General features: G+C 44.9%; 1 protein-coding gene across 2 annotated transcripts in view; it reads right to left on the bottom strand.

The window, feature by feature from the left end:
* Positions 1-14121, bottom strand: part of tpk1 (thiamin pyrophosphokinase 1) — a 354474-nt gene that overhangs the window by 289465 nt on the left and 50888 nt on the right. The window contains exon 2 of one of the 2 annotated variants that reach the window (XM_033050412.1): positions 13710-13968. The exons of the other annotated variant lie outside the window; for it this stretch is intronic. Coding sequence (XP_032906303.1) covers positions 13710-13761 — 52 coding nt within the window. The 5' untranslated portion in view covers positions 13762-13968. The remainder of the gene's footprint in view (positions 1-13709; positions 13969-14121) is intronic. 2 annotated transcript variants of the gene reach the window in all.

Genomic DNA, 14121 nt, shown 5'->3' with positions numbered 1-14121 from the left:
CGAGACCAAGCGCTGGCTCGGTGATCGTTTCGCTGAATACCTTAGCTCAGTCCGTCTTAACCTACCTGATCTCCCGGTGGCTCAGCACTTCAACTCCCCCTCCCATTCCCAATCTGACCTGGGCCTCCTCCACTGTCAGAGAGAGGCCCAGCGCAAATTGGAGGAACAGAAAGACATATTTTGCTTGTGCCGTTTACAACCCAGCGGTATGAACATTGACCTCTAACTTCAGATAGCCCTTGCTTTCTCTATACATCCCATCCCCCTTATCAATTCTCCCACTAGTCTTACTTTCTACGATTACATTCTATCTTTGTCCTGCTCTCTCTCCTGATATCAGTCTGAAGAAGGGTCTCGACCTGAAACGTCCCATTCCTTCTCTCCAGAGATGCTGCCTGACCCGCTGAGTTACTCCAGCATTTTGTGTCTACCTTCAATTTAAACCAGCATCTGCAGTTCTTTCCTGCACATTATCTGAATGGTGTCAGGTTAGGAAAAGGGGAAGTACGACGAGACCTGGGTGTCCTAGTGCATCAGTCACTGAATGTAACCCTACAGGTACAACAGGCAGTGAAGAAAGCTAATGGCATGTTGGCCTTCATAACGAGAAGAGTTGAGTATAGGAGCAGAGATCCTTCTGCAATTGCGCAGGGCCCTGGTGAGACCATACCTGGAGTATTGTGTGCAGTTTTGGTCTCCTAATTTGAGGAAGGACCATCTTGCTATTGAGGGAGTACAGCGCAGATTCACGAGGTTAATTCCCAGGATGACGGGACTGTCATATGATGAAAGAATGGGGCGACTGGGCTTGTATTCACTGGTTTTTGAAAGGATGAGAGGGTATCATAGAAACATATAAAATTATTCGGGGATTGGACACGCTAGATGCAGGAAACATGGTCCCGATGTTGGGGGAGTCCAGAACCAGCGGCCACAGTTTAACAATAAGGAATAGGCCATTTCGAACTGAGATGAGGAAAAACTTTTTCACACAGAGAGTTGTGAATTTGTGGAATTCTCTGCCTCAGAAGGCTGTGGAAGCCGATTCACTGGATGCATTCAAAAGAGAGTTAAGGGCCTATCTCACTAAGACGATTTTTTAAGCGACTAGGTTGTCGCCACATAGTCGCCGGGGTGTCGCCTGTGAGTAGTCTCCTCAGTCGCCCAAAGAGTCGTAGCGTTTTTCTGGTCGTCGCTGGATTTTGAAATGTTCAAAACTTTTCGGCCACAGTCGGTGACCGTGGGCTTGTCGTAGTTTGACTTCCCCTGACATAGGTGCTGTTGTAGGTTGTTGTAGGTTGTCGCCTGGATGACATAGGGTTTGACGTCAGGATGACATAGGTTGTTGCCAGGTGTTTTTTTTCGGCGATCTGCTACGACTATGACAGTCGCAGGCAGTCGCCTAAAAAAATTTGCCTAGTGGGACATGCCCTTTAGATAAAGCTCTTAGGGCTAGCGGAATCAAGGGGTATGGGGTGAAGGCAGGAATGGGGTACTGATTGTGGATGATCAGCCATGATCACATTGAATGGCAGTGCTGGCTCGAAGGGCCAAATGGCCTATTCCTGCACCTATTATCTATGTATCTTACCCTCTCCACAGCATTCTCCTGCCTTCACCCCGTAACCTTTGACATCCTTACTAATCAAGAACCTGTCAATCTCTGCTTTAAAAATATCCGATGACTTGGCCTCCACAGCTGTCTATGGCAATGAATTCCACAGATTCTCCAAATTGCATCTCAGTTTAGTTTAATTTAGAGATACAGCATTGAAACGGGCCCTTCTGCCCACCGAGTCCCCATCCACCAGCGATCCCTGCACACTAACTCTAACCTACACACACTAGGGACAATTTAAACATAACCAAGCCAAATAACCTACAAACCTGTATGTCTTTGGAGTGTGGGAGGAAACCGAAGATTTCAGAGAAAACCCTGCAGGTCAGAACCTACAAACTTCGTACAGACAGCACCCGCAGTTGGGATCAAACCCGAGTCTCCGGCGCTACAAGCGCAGTAAGGTAGCAACTCTACCGCTGTGACACCATGCCGCCCCAATCATTTAACATTTGCCTTCATCACTGCCATTTTTTCCTGAAGTTAAGAGCAACTTGTACATAGTTAAATATAGAAATCTAGTTAAATATAGAAATCCAGAATTTGCATCAGTGATTCTCTGCTGGTTCACAAATGTATATAATATACCATAGAGCCATACAATAAAAAATAAAGAATACAACACACGACAGAGTTCAACATAAAAACATCCCCACACAGCAGAATCAAAGTTTCCCCCTATGAGGGAAGGCACCAAACTCAGTCATCTTCCTCTAATGTTCCCCAATGTTCACCCGTGGTCGGGGCCTCCCCGAGCCCTCCACAGTCGCCACTACGGACGGCCCGATGTTCAGGCCCGCTCGCTGGGGTGATGTAAGTCAGACGTCGGGGCTGAGGAACATCCTCAGCGGCCTGGACATCAAAGCCGGCCCCCTCCTACCGGAGTCCGCGGCTTTCAAAGTCCGCAGGCCGTGTTGGGCGAAGATACAACGCTGGCGGCCCTCGGCAAAAGGCCCCAGGACTCCACGATGACGGTCAGCGCCGCCCGTTTTGGAAGCTCTCCCAAACCGCAACTCCACGATGTTGGACCAGCGGCCCAACGCTCCGGAGCTCCAAACGGTGATCCAGGTAGGCATCGCCCGCTCCACGGTGAATTCAGTGCTGCGCCGCCGCTGTTGCAGCTCTGGTCCGGTTCCCGGTCCCGGCAGGAAAGGCCGCTCCGATCCAGGTGGTAGGCCGCGAGGGGGGCGAGGACGCGACTCGGAGAAATAGTCGCGTCCCTGCCAGGAAGTGACTGGGAAACAATTTCCCCCTTACCCTGCCCCCCTCCCCAACAGTTTCTCACACAAACAGACTTTAAACTAACTAAAAAAATTTTAAAAAGATTGAAAAGACAAACAGGCTGTAGGCAGAGGCTGCCGTCAATGCGGCGCCTCTAGTGGCAATGAGACGAAGATTAACTTATATCAGAGTGATGGCAAGAGCAAAGTATGGAGGAGAGAAGCAACTGCCCAAGATCCAAAGCATATCACCTCATCTGTGAAACACGGTGATGGGGGTGTTATGGCCTGGCCATGTATGGCTGCTGAAGGTAATGACTCACTTATCGTCATTGATGATACAACTGCTGATGGAAGTAGCATGGTGAATTCTGAAGTGTATAGACACATCCTATCTGCTCAAGTTCAAACAAATACCTCAAAATGCATTGGCTGGCGGTTCACTCTACAGCAAGACAATTATCCCAAACATACTGCTAAAGCAACAAAGGAGTTTTTCAAAGATAAAAAATGGTCCATTCTTGAGTGGCCAAGTCAATCACCTGATCTGAATCCAATTGAGCATGCATTTTATATGCTGCATAGAAAACTGAACGGGACTAGCCCACAGAACAAGCATAAACTAAAGATGGCTGCAATACAGGCCTGGCAGAGCATCATCAGATAAGACACCCAACAACTGGTGATGTCCATGAATCGCAGACTTCAAGGAGTCATTGCATGCAAAGGATATGCAACAAAATACTAAACATGACTACTTTCATTTACATTACATTACTGTGTCCCAAACATTATTGTGCCCTATGTATAAACACAGCTGTAATTTCTACATGGTGAAACCAATATGTATAAAAATGGCCTTTATTAAAATCTGACTGTACCACATGTGTTTTTTTTCTATTACACATTTCAAATGGTGGAGTACAGAGGCAAATAAATAAATTATTGGTCTTTGTCCCAAACATTATGGAGGGCACTGTAATCCATATCCCTCCATTCCCTGTATATCCATGTGTCTATTCAAAAACCTCTTAAATGCCACTATCGTATCTGCCTCATACGAGAAAACTTTGAGGTGTTCAGTGCTGACTGGAAAATCAAGCCTGAGGATCCACTGCCTTCAATGAAACATCAGCTATCAGAGATTCAAAGAATTGCAGCAATGATGTTTAGAGGTCTTGGGGATTCTAGGTTCTGAAGGGAATCAGAAGACTTAAAACTTTTGTTGAAAATAATAAAGTTTAAATGACTCATGTCTTTGAACATACAACAGTTCACAATGTCAAATATGCGAAGTAAAACTATTCTTCTCTATGTGTGATCCATATCCCTCCATTGATAAGGAGCAGTTCTGAGCAGAATAAGGCCACTTGACCCATCGAGTCTACTCTGCCATTCAATCATGGCTGATCTATCTTTCCCTCGTGCCTTCGCCCCATAACCCCAGACACCCTTATTAGTCAAGAATCTGTTAATCTCTGCTTTAAAAATATCCATTGATTTGGTCTCCACAACCGTCTGGTGGCAATGAATTGCACACATTCGCTGCACATCCATATGCTTATCCAATGCCCTCATAAATAAATATCCTCCTTGTCCCATATTAATCTTATCTACTGCATCTGGTGTTCCCGATGTCACCTCATGTAAATAAATAAGCGAGAGCACGAGTAGACTAGACGATCGTTTTGCCGAACACTTGCGCTCAGTCCACCAAGGCCTGTGGGATCTTCCAGTCGCACACTTTCCTTTCTGACCTGGGCCTCTTCCATTACCAGAGTGAGGCCACACATAAACTGGAGGAGCAGCACTTATACTCCACTTGAGTAGCTTACAACTAAACAGTATGAACACTGAATTCTCCACTTTTAGGTAACGCCTACAAACACCCCTATTACCCCTCCCTATCTCTTCCAGCCCTCCCTCCCTTTCTTTCTCTACCCCCACCCACCCCCCACCACCCTGTACCCTGGCTGACTTTGGACCGGATTCGCCCCTCCACCTAGATTCCTTCCTCCAGCTTCACAATTTGCAACTTTTCGATCCTCGAGCGTTAAATAACAGAACAAATCAGGGCTGTCAACAGATTTTCTGCCTGATCGGCTGAGTTGCTCCAGCATTTTGTCTCTTGGTTGAGAGGGAGAAGGTTTAAAGGGGATCTAGGGGTAAGATTTCCGCACAAAAAATGAGTTGGTATCTGGTATGAGCGGCCAGAGAAGATGATGCAAGCAGGAACAGTTACAACATTCATGAGGTACTTGAAGGAGCAAGGCAGAGGGATATGGAATTAATGCAGTTTAGCAGATAGGCATGATGGTCGGCACATACACAGTGGGCTGAAGGGCCTGCTTCTATGCTGTACAACTCTGCCCTATAAATGTAAGGAATTATTTCTACCACTAAAGTGTGTTCGTGAGAGCATATCTGGAATAATGCACACAGATTGTGTCTATTTAAATGTACTCAGATTACAGGCAGTTAAGATAAGGTTTACTTGGTCGATTACTGGAGGGGGGAATCTAGAAAATGAGGAAGTAATTTTCCAACAAAACTTTATCAATGTAGGTTGGAAAGTGAGGAGAAATTCTTTCATTCAGAGGGTTGAGAATCTGTGGCTTGTCCACCGTTGAGAACTACATGGGATTAATAATTTAATTGGTATTGCCAAATGCATCAAGATGCGGTAAAATCTTTTGAGTGCAATCCGGTTAAATCATACTATATACGAGTACAACAAGCCATATATGTACAACAGGTAGTGCAAAAAGAAAAATACCACAGTGCAGAATATAGCATCACAATGTTATAGTGTTACAGTTACATCGGAAAAGTGCAAGGTTTACTAAGAGGTAGGTTGGAAGATAGGGGCTACACCCTAGTTTATGCAAGGACCATTCACTCGTCTTATAACAGCGAGGAAGAAGTGGAATCTGGTGGTATGTACTTTTGTAACTTTTTGTAACTTCTGCCTGACAGGAGAGGAGAGAAGAAACAATGACTGAGGTGAAAATATTGTAGCCCTTGATTATATTGGCTACTTTCCTGAGACAGCATAAAGTGTAGATGGAGTCAGTGGGGGGGGAGGGGGGGGGGGGGAGGCTGGTCTCCGTGATCGACTGAGCTACATCAACAACTCTTGTGGTCTTGACAGAGCTGTTGCCAAACCAAGCTGTGATGCATCCCAATCAGATGCTTTCTACAGTGCCGCTGAAGAAGTTAGTAGGAGTTATTGGAGACATGCCAAACATTGTTAGTCTTCTGAGGAAATAAAGGCAATGGTGTGTTTTCTTAGCCATGGCTGCAATGTGATTTATATTCAAGGATACAACAGACATATTGTTAGTTACGGGGCCTTAAGGGTTTTGAGTATACGTAAGCATGTGGAGCTGAGTTCAAGATCAGAATAACCAATAGACAATTGGTGCAGGAATAGGCCATTCGACCCTTCGAGCCAGCACGCCATTTAATGTGATCATGGCTGATCATCCCCAATCAGTACCCCGTTCCTGCCTTCTCCCCATATCCACTGACTCTGCTATTTTTAAGAGCCCTATCTAGCTCTCTCTTGAAAGCATCCAGAGAACCTGCCTCCTCCGCCCTCTGAGGCAGAGAAATCCACAGACTCACCACTCTCTGTGAGGAAAAGTGTTTCCTCGTCTCCGTTCTAAATGGCTTACTCCTTATTCTTAAACTGTGGCCCCTGGTTCTGGACTCCCCCAACATCGGGAACATGTTTCCTGCCTCTAGCGTGTCCAAACCCTTAACAATCTTATATGATTCAATGGGATTCCCTCTCATCCTAAACTCCAGAGTGTACAACCCCAGCTGCTCCATTCTCTCAGCATATGACAGTCGCACCATCCCGGGAATTAACCTTGTAAATCTAGGCTGCACTCCCTCAATAGCAAGAATGTCCTTCCTCAAATTAGGGCCCAAAACTGCACACAATACTCCAGGTGTGGTCTCACTAGGGCTCTGTATAACTGCAGAAGGACCTCTTTGCTCCTATATTCGATTCCTCTTGTTATAAAGGCCAATATGTAATTCGTTTTCTTCACTGCCTGCTGTACCTGCATGCTTACTTTCATAGACTGAAGTACAAGGACCCCCAGATCCCGTTGTACTTCCCCTTTTCCCAACTTGACGCCATTTAGATAGTAATCTGTCTTCAAGTTTTTGCCACCAAAGTGGATAAGCTCACATTTATCCGCATTAAACTTCATCTGCCATGCATCTGCCGACTCCCCCAACCTGTCCAAGTCACCCTGCATTCTCATAGCATCCTCCTCACAGTTCACACTGCCACCCAGCTTTGTGTCATCTGCAAATTTGCTAATGTTACTTTGAATCCCTTCATCCAAATCATTGATGTATATTTTAAATAGCTGCGGTCCCAGCACCGAGCCTTGCGGTACCCCACTAGTCACTGCCTGCCATTCTGAAAGGGACCCGTTAATCCCTACTCTTTGTTTCCTGTCTGCCAACCACTTCTCTATCCATGTCAGCACTCTACTCCCAATACCATGTGCCCTAATTTTGCCCACTAATCTCCTATGTGGGACCTTATCAAATGCTTTCTGAAAGTCCAGGTACACTACATCCACTGGCTCACCCTTGTCCATTTTCCTAGTTACATCTACAAAAAATTCCAGAAGATTAGTCAAGCATGATTTCCCCTTCGTAAATCCATGCTAACTCGGACCGATCAGCTATTGAGGGTGTGCAGCGTAGGTTTACAAGGTTAATTCCTGGGATGGCGGGACTGTCATATGCTGAGAGAATGGAGCAGCTGGGCTTTTACACTCTGGAGTTGAGTGGATGAGAGGGAATCTCATTGAAACATATGATTGTTAAGGGCTTGGACAAGCTAAAGGCAGGAAACATGTTCCCGATGTTGGGGGAGTCCAGAACCAGGGGCCACAGTTTAAAAATAAGGAGTAAGCCATTTAGAACGGAGACGAGGAAACACTTTTTCTCACAGAGAGTGTTGAGTCTGTGGAATTCTCTGCCTCAGAGGGCGGTGGAGGCAGGTTCTCTGGATGCTTTCAAGAGAGAGCTAGATAGGGCTCTTAAAAATAGTGGAGTCAGGGGATATGGGAGAAGGCAGGAACGGGGTACTGATTGGGGATGATCAGCCATGATCACATTGAATGGCGGTGCTGGCTCGAAGGGCCGAATGGCCTACTCCTGCACCTATTGTCTATTGTCTATTGATCATGTTACTGCTATCCAAATGTTCGGCTATCTCATCTTTTATAATTGACTCCTGCATCTTCCCCACCACCGATGTCAGGCTAACCATGATCTTATCAGATGACAATTGGCCTACTTCCACTATTAACTTATGTTCTGCAGCAACTTCATTTTCACACTTAATCCCAATATTGCTAAATACTTCCTGTGTCCAAACATTATCAATTTCAGTCTCTTAAACAAATTGACTTGACTTCTGCAGGTCTTCAAAGCTTGCCACCAGTGTATTAAAAAAATCCCACTTCCATTCGACTTATATATTATACTTATTGCAACTGTGAAGGATGGATTTTGTGGCTGCCAGTCACAAGTAAAATAATAATAATCATCAGGAAATCCAACTCCAATCAAAATCTAAATAAAATAAGAAAACTTTGCAACAAATGCATTCAAACATTTTTAACCAGCTGTCTTTGATATTTAGCAACCAGCTCTAGATAGCCACGATATGTTCAAGTATACTCATATATATTATGTGATTTGTGAACACAGTAAGACCTTGTTTTAATAGATTTTGGATATTATAGTGGACGGACCTGCTGGTGCCATCCCGCTTGCAGCGCCTCCCCAGCACTTCTTCAGCTGCTGCACGGTTCAGTTGACATAGCTGTTGTTGCGGCTCAAGTTGTAACCACTGGGGACAGCGCTTTCTTTAGGCTGCCGGCACCGACAGGACGTGCTTGGTCATCATGAGGCTCCCTCCCCTCCCACCAGTCGCTGCTTCTTCCCATCGGCGTGGCTTTGTCTGCCCCCGGCTTCACCACCGCCATCTCCTCCTTGTCCCGTCGCTCTGTCCACTCGGCCTCTCCACACCGCCTTCCACTGCCATCTCCTCCTCCTTTTCACCCGGAGTTGCTGACGTACTCCACCTTGGAAGCAGCAGCCGACGGGAACCAAGCACGTCTTGTTGGTGGCAGCAGTCTGAAGAAAGTGCTGTCTCCAGGGGCTACAACGTGAGCCATGTCACTGGACCGTGCGGTGGGTGAAGAAAGGGCTTACTGGTGCAGACCAGCGGCACTAGCACCTAGTCTTAAGGTGAAACGAGACAAAGTGCTGGAGTAACTCAGCAGACTGCATCAGTCTGAAGAAATGTCTCAACGTCATCTATCCATGTTCTCCAGTGATGATACCTGATCTGCTGTTACTCCAGCACTCTGCATCCCTTTGTATATTAACCATCATCTGCAGATCTTAGTTTAATCTACATTTAATGATAATATCTTACACGGTTATAGTGGGCAATCAGCAATAACAGACACCACCCCACCCCCACCCCATCGTCTGTTTTAAATGGAATCTTGACATTAATATTGGATGACTGCATTTTTATTATTGTAAATAATTATTTCATCAATAATTAGAGATTCTGAAAGATAAATTAAATATACGCAAGTCTTTTGGTGCTTCATATGGTTTTACATTGTGTGTTTACATACATAATGCGATGTAATAATGCGATGTAAAGCGCCTTGAGTATTAGAAAGGCGCTATATAAATCCCATCCATTATTATTATTATTATTATTATAATCACATATAATGAAACATAAGATTGTTTCTGAGTGCATATGCCTGAGAGCAGTTCACATATTCTTAGGAAGTATTTGAGTATAATTTACAAAGATTTAACATTCAATTACTAACTTTCACAGTCCTGATATACTTTATTAATACTAGCCGTCACAGAAATCATACCAGTACCAGCCATGTTGATATTTAAACACAATTAATGCCCAAAGCCAGGAGAGGTTAGTCACTTTGCCAGAATTTTGACAGTGTTATTACTAGAACTACAATACTACAGCTGCAATTCACAGTATCAAAGCTCCATCAAGGCAACACTTGTTTTGCCCTGGAAGGCATGTTGACTTTTAATCAGAGAATGGTGGTTATGATGTACTTTCTATTAGTTTTAAGATGACAAAAAAATGGGACACTTTGTATGTGTCCTTTTTTTTGCACCTAAAAAATTCAAAATTAAATGCGTCAGTCAGGGCATAACATGCAAAATATTTTAAATTATTGTTTATTTTATTGCAATGTTCTGTTAGGGTAGACAAATGGCAGTTGTAATCTCAACATGTGGTTAATGATATTAGTATAAGAAGAAATAGAATTGATCATATGGATTTGGTCATAAGAGTCATAACATAAGAATCTGTTTTAATTCTTGGATGATGGAAACATACCAATATTACAAGGTGCTTCAAAATACTTAAAGATAAACTAGGAAATGATTTAATTTCAATTCCAGGTCTATTCCAATGTAATTCTGTTAGCAGCCATTGAGGTACAAATTAATTTTCTCATTTCCTGTGAAATAAATATTTATCAACTGTTTGACATTTTCATTAAAATTTTTGATCAAGATCAACAATGCTCCATAGGATGATGAAATATTTTTCCCATCAAAATGTATTCAGTTTTCTTTTCTTTTTAATGCTTTTTTAAAGGAAGAGGCAGCATGCGACTATACAAATATTGGTAGGTTACCTTGATATTACTGATTTTCAATTTTGTACAATTCTGTTTCATATAACAAAAAATGAATAAAAATACTAATTTGAATGAATACTTAACTTTGCTATGTTCTTTCTCACCAATTTCTACAGATGCGCTGTAGAAAGCATATTGTCAGAATGCATCAAAGAATGGTTTGCGAACGGTTCCATCCAAGACCGCAAGAAATTGCAGAGAATAAGCGAGTTCGGTATTCCAAAAAACACAAGGAATCATGGGATTTGTCAAAAAAAAATTTAAAAGCGAGCGAAGCGCTGCCTGTATAAACTGTGTATAAATTCTTATCTTTATTCATAATTTATGTGTAAAAATATATTTAATCAGGAACGGGGGTGCCAGGTAGTGGGAGAGCAGGGTGTAACAGTAAGAGCGAGGGGGCAGATGCGAGTGGAAGACAGGGGGAGAGACTGAACCGACAGATAGACATTCTCGGCAGCTGTGCTTTTGTGCACACACAAAGCCGCACCTCAACCGCAGCTAGGATCGAACCGGAGTCCCCGGCGCCACAAGTGCTGGTGAACAGCCACTGGACGGGGCTACCCCGGACCGACGGGACACTAGCCCAAAGCAACGGTGGCCCCAGATCCACAGTCAGCATGGAGAAGAAGCGCCAACCCCAGCTCAACTCCGCCTGCCCCACCAGGCCAACCGACAGCCCCGATCCAACGGGACACCGGCCCCGAGCAGCGGCGACCCCAGGCCCACAGCCAGCGCAGAGAAGCACCACTCCAACTCCCGAGGAACCCATTCACAGACTGCCGGGGACCACCAACCGCAACCCCGGCTACACACAGCGGCCGCCGGACAAGCCCCCCGGCACCGGTTAAAGCCGAGCTCCAGCCATCAACGGGGACACACACAAAATGCTGCAGCAACTCAGTGGGACAGGCAGCATCCACAGCAAAAACAGATGGGTGACGTTTCGGGTCGAGACCCTTTTCCAGAGATGTTGCCTGACCCGTCGAGCCACCGTAGCACCCCTTGTGCATCCCCGCCGATGACCGCTGTTCGGCCCCCGCCGGCACCAAGGGGGCCAATGGACAGCCACTGGACAAGGCGAGAGAGGTGCAGCCGACGGTCCCCAGCCCTCCAGGGAACGGGCCTCCCCGGAGCCGGAGCAGAGCCGAGCCGGCAACCCACTAGCCCAGGGCCGCCCCTGGGGACGGATGAGACACCCGGGAGGGGACGAGGAAGGCCCAGAAAGACCCGTGCCCGACCCCGACCACGGACGAAACAGAGACCTGCACACACGCAGCAGCACAGCTGCCGAGAATGTTTATCGAGAGTGACCTATGATCTGGCCATGCGCATTCGGATTACTGAACTCGCTTATCTGGATGCAGCCCAGACCATCACACAAACTAACCTCTCTTCCATTGACCCCATTTATACTTCATGCTGCCTCGGCAGAGCCACCAGCATAATCAAGGACAAGTCTCACCCTGGTCACTCCCTCTTTTCCCCTCTCCCATCAGACAATAAGTGTGGAAACCTGCACCTCCAGATTCAGGGACAGTTTCTTCCCAGCTGCTATTAGGCAACTGAACCATCCTATCAACAACTAGAGAGCGGATCTGAGCTACTATCTACATCACTGGAGACCCTCGGACTTCAGACCCAATGGACTTTATCTTGCACTATACCTTATCCCCTTTATTATGTTCACAACACCAGAGCCCGGGTCTCTTGTGTTGTGAAGCTATCTGTTGCATCACTGTGTCACCCTTTATTACAAAGAATATATGTAATTAAGGACAGTATGGTTAATATGCAGGTAGAGCAGGCATTGAAGAGGACTTGAGTATAGAGCAAAGAGGTCCTTCTGTAGTTGTACAGAGCCCTAGTGAGACCACACCTGGAGTATTGTGTGCAGTTTTGGTCTCCAAATTTGAGGAAGGACATTCTTGCAATTGAGGGAGTGCAGCGTAGGTTAACAAGGTTAATTCCCGGGATGGCAGGACTATCATATGCTGAGAGAATGGAGCAGCTGGGCTTGTACACTCTGGAGTTTAGGATGAGAGGGAATCTTATTGGAATATAAGATTATTAAGGGTTTAGACATGCTAGAGGCAGGAAACATGTTCCTTTTTCCTTCCTTCTCCCCGCCACCCCCTATCAGTCTGAAGAAGGGTTTCGGCCCGAAACGTTGCCTATTTCCTTCGCTCCATAGATGCTGCCTCACCTGCTGAGTTACTCCAGCTTTTTTGTGTACCTTCGATTTTCCAGCATCTGCAGTTCCTTCTTGAACATGTTCCCGATGTTGGGGGAACCAGTGGCCACAGTTTAAAAATAAAGGTTAAGCCATTTAGAACGGAGATAAGGAAACACATTTTCACACAGAGAGTTGCGAGTCTGTGGAATTCTCTGCCTCAGATGGGTGGTGGAGGCCGGATCTCTGGATACTTTCAAGAGAGAGCTAGATAGGGCTCTTGAAGATAGTGGAGTCAGGGGATATGAGGAGAAGGCAGGAATGGGGTAATGACTGTGGATGATCAGCCATGATCACATTGAATGGTGGTGCTGGCATGAAGGGCCGAATGGTCTACTCCAGCACCTATTGTCTATTGTCTATTTATTGTGTAGTTTTAATCACTTGAGGTTGCCTGGTGGATCATTTTGCAATGTGACTTTTTAATTGAGGTTTGTCTCAAATAACACTCATCCGGGTTCCTGCCACTAATGAATTATAATATTTTGTTTGTAACCATGAGTCAAAACGTGATCAATGGGCAGGAAACAATTTAAGAAATTGTTTGGAAAAAAAATGAAGAGTAGACACAATTTGAAATAACCCTGATTACATCACAGTTATCATTGTGAGCATATCACAACACAGAACCACTTTAGTATAAAGATTTAATATTCTTTTCTCGAGACAAAATGCCCATGTTATCTTAAACGATGCATTTAAGTGTAAACAAAAGTGCTGGAGAAACTCAGCGGGTGAGGCAGCATCTATGGAGCAAAGGAAAAAGGCGACGTTTCGGGTCAAGACCCTTCTTAAACATTTTGTCTACTCCATTCAAGTGTAAACGTCAAATGAATGACAAGTAGTGCCAGAAAATATAAAATGTATTGTTTGAAAATAAATAAAAGTACCTGCAGGAAGAAAACACTCCAGAGGAATGAACATATCATCTGCGGTAGCCATCAGTATAGGATCTGTCTGAATAAGGTCAGTATATGGTTTGAAGAAGGGTCTGAAGAAGAGTCTCGCCGCAAAAGTCACTTATTCCTTTTTTCCAGAGATGCTGCCTGACCCGCTGAGTTACTCCAGCTTTTTGTGTCTATCTTCGGTTTAAAACGGCATCTGTAGTTCCTTCCTACACGAATAGGATTTTGTTCTCCCTCAATTACTCTGAAACGAAACAAAAATAAAATAGTCTCAACCATACTGAACAACTTTCAAATGTCTAAACTAATTAACAATTAACGGCATTGAATTCATGCCCGATCAGTGAATATACAGGATTATGCATAAATTAGGACTTCAGAAAGAAACTTACAGCAA

This window comes from Amblyraja radiata, chromosome 2 (genome assembly GCF_010909765.2).
Source record: "Amblyraja radiata isolate CabotCenter1 chromosome 2, sAmbRad1.1.pri, whole genome shotgun sequence".
Taxonomy (NCBI): domain Eukaryota; kingdom Metazoa; phylum Chordata; class Chondrichthyes; order Rajiformes; family Rajidae; genus Amblyraja; species Amblyraja radiata.
This window is presented reverse-complemented; position numbering and strand designations above follow the sequence as displayed.